The sequence below is a fragment of the Monodelphis domestica genome, chromosome 8, assembly GCF_027887165.1.
Source record: "Monodelphis domestica isolate mMonDom1 chromosome 8, mMonDom1.pri, whole genome shotgun sequence".
Taxonomy (NCBI): domain Eukaryota; kingdom Metazoa; phylum Chordata; class Mammalia; order Didelphimorphia; family Didelphidae; genus Monodelphis; species Monodelphis domestica.
Window position 1 is genome coordinate 133,078,200 of NC_077234.1, and position 12,203 is coordinate 133,090,402.

Sequence of the window (12,203 nt, forward strand, 5' to 3'; positions counted from 1 at the left end):
TTGAGAAAACAGCATAGATTAAGTGCATAATTGAAATTGTTTATTTTATTTATTTTTTTCAAATTTTCTTAATCTCAATTTTACTTAATTTTGCCAAGCACATTGGTGTGTGTTGTGTTCATGTAAAATGAGAACCTGTATGCTAAGGAAAAGAGGATTGAAGAAGGGTTAAGGCCAATATTTGAGTTTGATTACAGTTGATAATGGAGAGAAGGCAAATGGAGAATATGACTCAGCTCTTACTTTTTCTCCTGTTTTATCTACCAAAAATGAATGATGATTGGACTGTAAAAAATAGAACAGAAATGAAGAAGTTAATTTCCAAGATTAATAAAAAGATATGCAGATAGCCCCTAATTTCCCTTTATGAAGTCAAGTCACCTGACTCGAAGTAACAAGAGAACTTGCAGGTGAGTGGCAAAGCCTCAGTGGCTAGCAAAATCTTTAGCCTCTGTGCCTTCACAGGACACAAAGCTAAGTGGGATAGCTAATAAATTGGATTACAAAGTCAAGCTCCAGAAGGGTAGTTGGTGTGGTAGTGGATAGAACAATTTGAATGGAGTCAGGAAGAATTGAGTTCCATCTGACCTCAGATACTTATGTGCATGACCATGGGCAAATCACTTAGGCTCTTCTTTCTTCAATTTCCTCAATTATAAAATAAAGATAATAAAAGCACCTACCTACCAGGCTGTTGTCAGGATACAATGAGATAATATTTATAAAGCACTTAGCACAGTGCCTGGCACATAGGAGGTGCTATATGTATGCTTATTTTCTTCCCTTCTCCCAGAAAGATCTTAACAGGCTATAGAACATTAGACTGAGTCAAATATGATTAAAATATATTAGGGATAAATATATAGCCTTAAATGTGAATTTTTAAAAAATAGCTTCACAAATATAAGAAAAGCATGGGTAGTTAGTTGATTTTTAAAAATGTAAAGATTTTAGTGTAATATAAGCTCTCTCTATGTCAATGATGTGATAAATTTGACAAGAAAACTAATTCAACCTTAGGATTCATTAAGAGAGGGGTACTATCAATGACTGGAGAGGTAATACTCCCATTCTACTTAGCTCTAGTTAGACCATCTCTAAATGATCCTGTTCAGGCCCAGGTACCATTTTTTGGTGAGAGCAATGATGAATTTTAATATCTACTGCTTGGTTCCAGAAGACAAAACTTGAAACAAGGGTGGGGTGGAGGGTGTTACAAAGAGGAAAATGTAGACTCTTGGTAATGAACAATTCCCTAACAATTGGGACCATCTACAGTGTAGAAGACTGCTCCAAGAGGTAATAGCTTTACTATAGACTTCACAAGACATGGATGACTTCTGAAATACATTCCAACTTGGAGATTCTGTGATTCTGAATCCCAGGATGGCACCTTTTATAAAAGGGATCTCTTAAACAAACAAACAAACTACCCTTTGAGTCCTGAGTTACTTAACTAAACTATGCTCTTTTTTTCTTTAAGGGATCAAGACCTTGATAATCTCATCAAAGTAAAACCCAATCAGAATGAAAATATGCCTAGGTAAGACCAGCTGACATGATCAAAGAAAAAACCAAATTGGCCTTTTAAAGGCTATTTCTAAACTTAAAAGCCTTGTTTGTACTCATAAATAATATTAGCTGAATATCTATACCTGGGGGCAGCTAGGTAGTGCAGTGGATAGAGTGCCAAGCCTGGAGTCACTTAACTTTGTTAGCCTCAATTACTCATCTATAAAATGAACTGGAGAAGGAAATGGCCAAACACTCCAGTATCTTTGCTAAGAAAATCCTAAATCAGATGATAAGTGGTTGGGTAAAACTGAAAAAAAAAAACTGAAAAAAAAAAAACTAAAACTAAAACAAAAAAACTGATTTGTCTAAGATGGAGTAACTCTAGGAGTCATAGAATCAGGTAAGGTAATATTTGCAAAGTATTTCATGAATATTAAAGTATATAAATGTTTATTATTATATGTCATATAATAATATAGTGACATGTAATAAATAAATGGCATAGCTCAGATTGGGGGCTGATTTGGTCTTCTCTAGAAGACTAGAGGTTAGATATTTGATGTTCTTTTAGGGATGACAATGACCTTTTTAGTTAAGGAAAAGCTTTTTTTTTCCCCCTAGGGAGCAAGAATGAGGCAATTATATTGGATAATCACTCAACCTATATAACCTCTGCTGCTTCCTCTATTTATTCCTCAATCACATTCCTTATGGAATTAAATAATACTGCTATGCATGAAATTCCATGACTTCCTAATACATGAGGCAAATTAATTCTTCTACCTTCAGTGACAAATGAAATAATTTACCATATTGGTTTACTTTGGGCCAGATACTATGCTAAATTCTGGAAAAAGAAACACAAAAGTTGAAAGAGGTACCTTTTAATGAAGGAGGATAATATATGTGTGTGTGTGTGTGTGTGTGATATCAAGGGAGGTATGTTTTGATTTAGAAACCATGATGATGGTGGAATGCTGAGTAGAATCCCAGGATTTATTGACACACCTTTTCCAGTAGTAATGGCAATGGTAATTTGATTAAGGTCCTGGAACTAGAAAAGGCAGGTAGCAAGAAGATATCTTGTTGGGGAGCATTGTTCATGGCTGGGACTGGCTAGATATAATGAACCATGCACCACTTTTCAATCAAGATAATATGGGGAAGACAGAGCAGACCAGAAATTCCAGAGATAACAGGGTTAAGTCTTCCAACAGACTTAATCTAGAGCATGGTCTTATGATCCTGAGAGGCAGGCGGGGCAGATGATGGGAGGGTAAAAGAGTGCAATGTAAATTCTCCTTTTCCCTCCTTTATTATTATAATAAAGACTTGGCTTATCCTGTGGTGAATGGAATTGAGTGAGAGTGAGGAGTATAATAAAGCTAATCATCTTAAAATAACATCCTCATTATTTTTAAAATGGAATAATTAATTGTATCTACTTTGTTGAATAGTAATTTTCTCTAACTCCATAGAGCAAATAATGGTTATTTTCACAATGCCCATTTTGAGCTCAACAGAAGACATTTATCTTTGGATAAGATTTTTGTTGAGTAAGAATTTTTTTAATTGCTTAAATACATTGTTATACAATAAATTAATAAATAATAATTGTAATTATTTGTTCTGAGGTTAAAGGGGGAAATCATATTATTCATTTTTCTTATGAGACAGTTTATTTTGTTTCATTTTATTTTTTATTTTATTAAAAAAAATTTTTTTAATTAAACCCCTACCTTCCACATTGGAGTCAATACTGTGTATTGGTTCCAAGGCAGAAGAGTGGTAAGGGCTAGGCAATGGGGGTTAAGTAACTTGCCCAGAGTCACACAGCTGGGAAGTGTCTGAGGTCAGATTTGAACCTAGGACCTCCCACCTCTAGGCCTGGTTCTCAATCCACTGAGCTATCCAGCTACCCCCATTTTATTATTATTATTTTTAATCTTTACCTTGTGTCTTAGAATAGATACTAAGTATCAGTTCCAAGAGGAGTGATAAGGGTTAGGCAATTGGCATTAAGTGACTTGCCCACGGTCATTGAACTAGGAAGTGTCTGAGACTACATTTGAATGCAGGACTTCCCATCTTCAGAACTGGCTCCACTAAACCACCTAGCTGCCCTGAGACAGTTTATTTTAACTAGAATCCAGTTTCAGATGTTCTAGTATGATATTCCCTGGCACTCAATATTTCTAAATTTGTATATTGTTTTAGAGAATGTATCTATTATTTCTTATATCAAGGCAGTGTTCATATTTTTTTAAACTTTACTTTCTGTCATAAGAAATACCACATTTAGGTTCCAGGACAGAAGAAAGGTGAGGGCTAGAAAATTGAGGTTAAGTGACTTGCCCAGTGTCACACAGCTATATAGTGTCATATTTGAACCCAGGAACTCCAGTCTCCAGGTCTGGCTTTCTATCCACTGAGCCACCCAACTATCACTATTGTTCCTACTTTTTATTAGTATTCCAGCTCACCATCAGTAACTAGAACTACTTTTCTTGTTTACAGAAAACAAGACCTTGATAGTGTCATCAAAGTGAACACTGAAAGAAGTAAAAATACTCAGAGGTAAGATATGTGGAACTTTTTATTCTTTCTTATGCCTGGGATATATAAGTGCATTAGAATTTAGCTGTTTACTCTGAGAAGATTGAAATAGAAGTCTGGAAGCTCACGTTCAAATTGAGTACTTGCTTTTCAAAATGAAAACATATTGAAAAGCTGAATGTGATTGATAAATTGAAATAGCATTTTGTGCTTTGGTGTAGCTTATGGCTGTCTGGTATGGTATTTGAGAGATACAAGTTGTAGAGTGGTAAGATGCCTGCCCTTGTGATTTTTTTTAAATATCTATGCTACATGAATATTTTATTTAAAAAGTAAATCAGGAGATATTGGAAATGATAAGGAGTAAATAACAGAATAAAAAACAGAAAAATTAAATTGAGTGTAACAATCAGGAAATAACTAGATACTGATGTGGGGGTCATTTCATAATCAACAATTTGTGTATGTCCTTGCCAATGATTTAAAAAATATATATATTTTTATTTGGTCAATTTCGAACATTATTTCCTGGTTACAAAAATGATTTTCTATTCCTCCCTCCCCTGGCCCCTCCTATCTCCTCCCGTAGCTGGTACACAATTCCACTGGGTATTACATGTGTCTTTGATCAGAATCCATTTCCATATCGTTGGTATTTGTACTAGGATGTTCCTTCAGAGTCTACATCCCCAATCGTATCCCCTTCGACCCATGTAGTCAAGCAATTGTTTTTCTTCTGTGTTTCTACTCTCACAATGTTTCCTCTGAATGTGGATAGTGTTCTTTCTCATAGATCCCTGAAGATTGTTCAAGGACATTGCATTGACACTAATGCTCGATTGTACCACAGTGTGTCAGTCTCTGTGTACAATGTTTTCCTGGTTCTGCTCCTTTCGCTCTGCATCACTTCCTGGAGGTTGTTCCAGTCTCCATGGAATTCCTCCAGTTCATTATTCCTTTGAGCACAATAGTATTCTATCACCAACATATACTACAATTTGTTCAGCCATTCCCCAATTGAAGGGCATCCCCTCATTTTCCAATTTTTCCCTTGCGATTTTAAGACCTAAGGTTTGATTATATTTAAAACACTTTTATTAAGTGTTTACTCTATGCAAGGTATTGTACTCAGCACTGGAAATTAAAACACACACACACACACACACACACATACACACACACATACACCCCCCCCCAAAAAAAAACACTAAAATTAGATAGCCCTTCCTCTCAGGGGGTTTATATTCTGCTGAGCCAAGTCCTTATTCTAAAACTAAAAAGCTAAGTGATCTTGATCAATTTCCTAACTCTCTAAGTTTAGGTTCAGTTCTCTGATCTATACATTACTTGTACCACCCATCCCACTGCATTATACTGAGGGGGAAATATAACACAATACAACACAACACATCAGCATTTTATTTTATTAAAGATATTTTATTTTCCCATTTACATATAATAATTTTCCATATAAATTTCCTGAAGTTATAAAATCCAAGTTGTCTCCCTCCCTTCCTCCCCTCCTCATTCCTGGGAATAGTAAGCAACTTGATTATACATATATTATCATCCAAAACATTTCCATATTATTCATTTTTGTAAGAGAATAATAACAAAATCAAACCCCCCAAATAAAACCATGAATAAACTAAAGTGGAAAATGATCTGCTTTGATCTGCATTCCAAATCCAATAATTCTTTCTCTGGAGGGAGATAGCATTTTTTTTTTGTCATGAGTCCTTCAGAATTGTACTGGATCATTATAGTGCTGAGAGTAACTAAGTTTATCACAGCTGATCAATCCACATTATTGCTGTTACTTTATATAATCTGGTTCTGTTTATTTCATTCTACATCAGTTCATGTACATCTTTCCAGCTTTTTCTGAAATCCCATCCTGTTCATCATTGTTAACCGCACAATAATATTCCATCGTCATCCTATACTACATTTTGTTTAGCCATTCCAAATTGATGGACATCCCCTCAGTTTCTAATTCTTTGCCACCACCAAAAGAGCTCCTTATAAACATTTTTGTGCAAATAAGACCTTTTCCCTTTTTTTCTGAAATCTCTTTGGCATATAGACTCAATCAGTATCAAAGGGTGTGCAACAGTTTTATAGCCCTTTGGGCATAGTTCCAAATTGCCCTACAGAATGGTTGATCAGTTCACAACTCCCCCAACAATGCATCAATGTCCTAATTTTGCCACTTTCCCCCCAACATTTATCACCTTCCTTTTCTGTCATATTGACCAATCTGGTAGTTGTGAGGTGGTTCCGCAGGGAACAATACAGAAAAAGTGCTGTATAAAGGTGAGATTTTATTTTTCTTGTTTTTATTTGACCTTAGCTTTTTTCAATCAAACTGAATTCTGTGTTTGTTATTCAAAGGTTTCAACCTTTTAAATCTCAATTTAACCCGAGGATTTTTTTTCCATGCTGGATAAGGGAATCAGACTTATTGTCAGTCTTCTCTCTGGAGACTATTAGATTTGGAGCTGTGGTTTGAGTCTCAGCTCTGAAATTTTATTACTGCCTGATGCTAGGCAATTGCTTAAGCCCTCAGAGGTTTAGCAACCTTTTCTGTATTATAAGCATAATGAAAATAATAGTAAGAGTATTGCACCAAAATTTACAAAATATGCTATGTAGACTACCTCATTTGGACTTTGAGATGTTTGCAAAATTCTTGGCTTTGTCTAAAGATCAAAGGAAATTCATAGCTATGTATCTATATGCATGTTTGTGTATCCACACAAACATATACATGCATATATATATATATGCATGTATATGTAGCAGCTAAGTGGCTCAGTATATAAAATGCTGAACTTGGAGTTAGGAAGACTCATTTTCCAGGGTTCAAATCTGGCTTCAGACACTTACCAACTGTGCAATTCTGGACAAGTCACTTTACCCTGGTTGCCTCAGTTTTCTCATCTGTAAAATGACCTGGAGAAGGAATGGGAAACTACTTTAATATCTTTTTCAAGAAAACTCCAAATGAGGACACAAAGAATTTGAAGTGACTGAACTACAGTTACAACTGTTCATATCTTTGAGTATAATGTATGTATTCATCAGTTATTGTTACCATTTCAAGATTGCTTTTTTTAAAAGCAGTTGGAACTTATTTCCGCCACATAAAGTTGCATAAAACACTCAGAAACATAATCCCTTTTAAATTTGTCATCTTGCTGCTAATATTGGCATTAGTCCATTAGCCCACCAGGCAATGTAGGAATTTATTTAACTATTACTTGCAATGAAAGGCAGTGTTGTATATGTTTAGAGAGTGGTCCTCAGAGGCCAGAAGACCTGTGTTCAAGTTTTATTTTCTGACACTTGTTGTCTGATTGATTCTAGACAAATCTCTTAATCTCTCTCATACTCTAGACAGCCCTTTAAGGCCCTACATTGCAGACTAGGTGCTGTCCTGTATTGGAAGAGGAAATTTCCTCCTCTGGGAGATTCCTAAGTCAATGAAGTTATAGCTTCAACCTCTATTCCTACCAATAGTAGTGTAACCACTGTCGCATTTCACTGGCGAATTGAAATACTTTCAAGGGCTTTTATGTCTGGAGTCACAAAGCCCTTGTCCCACAATTACTCTGGTAACCAAAGGAAACACGTTTGTTTTTCAAGTGATTTAGGTGGAATCTGTTTCTTGAATGACTCAAATATCACTTATCCTATTGTTTGTTTTGGCTCTATAAATGAACCCCATATATCTTTTTTTTTCCATTTTCCCCCAAAGTGTGAACTGTTACTCATGTTAATTTGAGGGCATTTCATTGGAGGCTTTTTAAAAAGAACAAACGATAAAGGCAGTTTATTTTGTCCATATGAAGTTTTGCTCTAAAGACCAACTTGTCTGGTTAAGAATTTCTTAAAGATTTTTTTCAGTGAACAAAAAAAATCTACTTTTATGCACTCCTAACTTCTCTCATCTCCTTGGGGGAAAAGAAAACAAAACCCAAAATTGTCAAGCAAAATAGATTCCTACATTGGCTATGTCCAAAATATGTTTCAATGTGCACCCTAAGAACTAAACTTCAAACGTAGCATGGACAGCCTGGAATTCTCTTCAAGTTTGCATTGTTCATTCATTTATCGATGCCATGAGGTTTGTGTTTGACATAAACTTGCTCTGATTAGAACTTCATTTTTCACTTGAAGGGATCAGGAGCTTGACAGTTACATCAAAGAGCATCCCTCAGCAAACAGAAATATCCCAGGGTAAGATTTATAGTTTCCTGCTCTGTCCTTTTAAAATTCACACTCAAAAATAGAAAGTGAATTCTGTGAAAGTAGAAAAGGGACTCTCAAGTCCTATGGATTCGAAATAAAACAAATCTTATTCCATGGAGCACTCCAGCTCAGGAGATACACCTGGCAAAGCAACTCAATAGATGGATGTGGTGGTCATTCCTACCTGCTAGGTCATTCCTTTGTTTCTTTGAGAGAGAAGAGTTCCATTTATCTCTATGTCAGATCCAAAAGTTTCGATTCTACTTTCAAGATATAGTTACATGATTCTAGGCACACATATGAAAATAGAATGTCATTCAGACACCTGAAGGTTTCCAGATATCTGGGTGTTTGATGTTTAGGAAGCATAGCCTCAGAGAACCTTCACTTCATTCTTTTCTAGGATCATAGTGTGCGGAGGAGAGGGTATAAAAGGCAGGCTCACATGTGGACTCATGTCCCGCATCTGGGTGGCTTAGTACATCAGAGGAGGAGTTGCTGATGCTACAGTATGTGGCAAACATATGTAGTTGTAATAAGAAACACAGCCTTTCTCCAAGATGGCAAGTAGGAGTATACTGAAGGCCAAATAGTGAAATAAGGTTGTGTGTTCAGTGCTGTGTGTGATATAGAATTTATACAATCTTTAAAGGTATCCTTTGTCGTATTTCTAAAGCCATTAGCACTGTTGATTCTTTTGGGTTTTTGCTAACATGAGCAATAATTTGTAGCCTTAGTTCAGCATTATAAAACAATGAGAGGCAGAATAGATTAAAGAGAAATTGGTGATATATTTATGCTGTGAGATCTTTGATTGATTAACATGCTCTCCTTGGCTCATTGCATGTTTTAAGTTTCTTTGAAGTTGACTTTAAAGGCATTTGCTGTCTTCCAACAATTTGGTAGCAATAATGTCCTCCTGTTGGCATAAGATAGGTGGCAATGCATTATGGTATTACAAAATAGATCTCATGAGGAAAGAAGAGGTTCATGTGGTGTCTATGGTTGGGCTTGGGGCTCTGAAATTGGATGCCTCTTTCTAGCTGACTGTCAAGTAAATTGAGAACTCTTACATGCATGTGAATATATACTCATTGACAGTGTTGGGCCCTCTGGGAGTTATTCCTATGAACATGTATGTATTCTGTTTCTCAGTTTTAGAAAATCTTTTTATTTTTTTGAGATAAGTTGACCTGATTTTCTTCAATATTTAAAGGGGCTCAAACCTAGACAATCTAATTGAAGTGAATCCTGCAATCCACAGAAATAGCCATGGGTAAGTTTTATGAAAATCCTTTCTTTTCTAATGGAAAATTGCCATCTGCTAATGAAAAATAACATTATAACCAAATGTGTGTCAAGTTCAAATTTGACTCAAAAAGGAATATTTGAAGGCGTCAAGTGAGACTTTTTGTTTGGCTATAACTATATTAAATCATTCGATGAATTTGTTTAATTTAAACTTGAATTTTACAAAATTATCTTCTGAGGATAAATAGGAATTCAAATAGGTATTTCAAATTTATGTTAGACAGTTTTCTCTAATTAGATCTAGACTACAGAATATAATAAAATAATATATTAGTAATAAATTTCCTCTAAGCTTAACTTTCATGTAAATTATTAATTATATGAATGTTAAGCATTCATCATAATTTTACTTACCATGAACTTGTTTTCTAAATGTTTAAAGGACCCAAGACCTTGATCATCTCATCAAAGTAAGCCCAAGAACAGGAAAAAGTGATCAGGGGTAAGATTTAATGAGCTTTTCTAAATTTTATAAAATTTTGTGAAAATGTATAAAAATTCAATGATTTTATAATCCAAAGAAAATGGAAAGTTTCTAGTCAATTTATTACAAATACATTGGTATTAGCCTTTGATTATATAGGTAAATGATTGGTTTTTCAAGACTTACATTAAATTTTTTCCTACTTCCTTCCTCTTTCCCTCCTTTCTTTCTTTCTTCAAAAATTCTTGAACAGATAGCCAAGTGGATTAACAGCTAGAACTAGAGGCAAGACATCTTGGATTCAAATATAGCCTCAGACACTTCCTAGCTGTGTACCCCTGGACAAGTTACTTAATCCTCATTACCTACCCCTCGCTACTCTTCTGCCTTAGACTCAATTCACAGTATACACAGTATTGATTCTAAGGTGGGAAGTAAGGATTTTTTAAAAATTCCACGAATAGTAAATTATAAAGAGATTTCAATCCATACTTGTGGATGAAAAATCTATTCCAACAAAGTCATAAGTATTTAAAATGGCAAAGTAAGATGGCACAAGGATAACATAAGCTGATGGGAAAGTTCAAAAGATTTAATACATTATTTTTCCTCAATCTAGTTCTTCTTCTATAACCATCATTACTTTAGTATTGCAAGGATCACAGGGTAATGCACTTGTGACCTCATCAATGTGGCTACTGCCTCTAGTGGTACAGCTCATAACATATTTGCTCACCCCGTGCATTTTTTCTATATCCTCCACAGTAGTCTCCTGAGGCCCTTCTTCAAACCCTTCTGACATTATGTGGATACCAATGGAGCATATGAGTTCTTTATTGGTCATTCCTATTTCCTGATTTCCTGATTGAGCTTTTTAATACATGTTCAAAATCATCTGAGTTGGGTACAGTCATTTCTCCATGACAAATCCACTTAGATAGTCAGATTGTAGCCAGGTCCTAATAGTAAAATGAGCAAAAATGTAGTCATTCAGTGAGTCCAAATAAAACCAAAGGAACTTTGGTCATCAAACAATTTATGAAAACTGATACGGAAGTTTTAGGCCAATATAGGTCATTCCTATGCCTACCTCCGTTTCTAATTATATATCTATCTTATTGCATGGTTTAATGCATTCCATCTACCCATTTTCCATTGATACTGTGCTGCAGCCTACTTACTCTTATACCATGCATCTATCTGCAGTCCTTATCCGTATCCAAGATACATGTATTAAGAACCGTCTGTCAATTAAAAGAAAGAACCAAGTGCCATTTTGTTTTGTTTTGGCTGCCCAATATTAAGTTGCTTGTAAGAATGAGAAAGCAGTAAAAAAATAAAAATTCTCTTTTTAAGTGAAAGGAGGGGATTATGATAGATAATATAGGAGTGTAAAGAAATGAATGAAGTTAATTTGGCTTGTGTTCAGTCTCATTACTTTATAATATTTACATATACACATATGCATATATTATATACATCTATCACAATATGGATGTCACTACTTGCATTTCTATAGAGATATCACATATGAATATTTACATACACACTTGTATGTTGTAAGGGCCAGAATGTAAGGGGTTAAAATTGTAAGGGTTGATCTAAATTTATCAAAGTATGGTTGCCAGGAATTACTTACTCAATTCCAAATTATTTTTTATGGTAATTAATTTATAAAAGGAGAAAGAGTGAAAGTAAGAAAATCAGAGAGAGGATAGGGTAAGATATCTAACCTAACATACTAAGTATTTTGCTCTGGCCCCTGGCTCAACCCAGGCAGTGCTAATTAGTCCTTCCTGTGCCCTCCTCTGCTTTTACATGGACCAATTATAGTCTCTAGATTTCCTTAGGACTGCCCAGGGGGCAGTCAGTGGATTCTGATTTGTCACTCACTTTCACACACATGGGTCACAGACCTCCCCCACTTAAGGATAAGGGGGTAAGTATGCTTCTGGTGATTCTGGAGAGTTAATCCCATCTTCACAATATACATAAACACATGTATGTATAGATTCATATGTGCACATATAAAACAAAGGATTAGTACATAATCATTTTCTTTCTACAGCAAATCTCAAATAGAGAAAAAAAAGTTAAACATCACAATGATTTTTTTTTACCTTTACTGATACATGCTGTAATT

General features: G+C 35.1%; 1 protein-coding gene across 12 annotated transcripts in view; it reads left to right on the forward strand.

The window, feature by feature from the left end:
- The window catches only part of SCEL (sciellin), a 141,928-nt gene that overhangs the window by 91,053 nt on the left and 38,672 nt on the right, over nucleotides 1–12,203 (forward strand). For 9 of the 12 annotated variants that reach the window (XM_056807978.1, XM_056807980.1, XM_007501474.3 and 6 more), the window contains 5 exons: nucleotides 1,484–1,543; nucleotides 4,033–4,092; nucleotides 8,254–8,313; nucleotides 9,542–9,601; nucleotides 10,019–10,078. In XM_056807978.1, the coding sequence (XP_056663956.1) occupies nucleotides 1,484–1,543; nucleotides 4,033–4,092; nucleotides 8,254–8,313; nucleotides 9,542–9,601; nucleotides 10,019–10,078 (300 nt within the window). The remainder of the gene's footprint in view (nucleotides 1–1,483; nucleotides 1,544–4,032; nucleotides 4,093–8,253; nucleotides 8,314–9,541; nucleotides 9,602–10,018; nucleotides 10,079–12,203) is intronic. The other 3 variants (XM_056807979.1, XM_056807982.1, XM_056807983.1) reach the window with 3 other exon arrangements.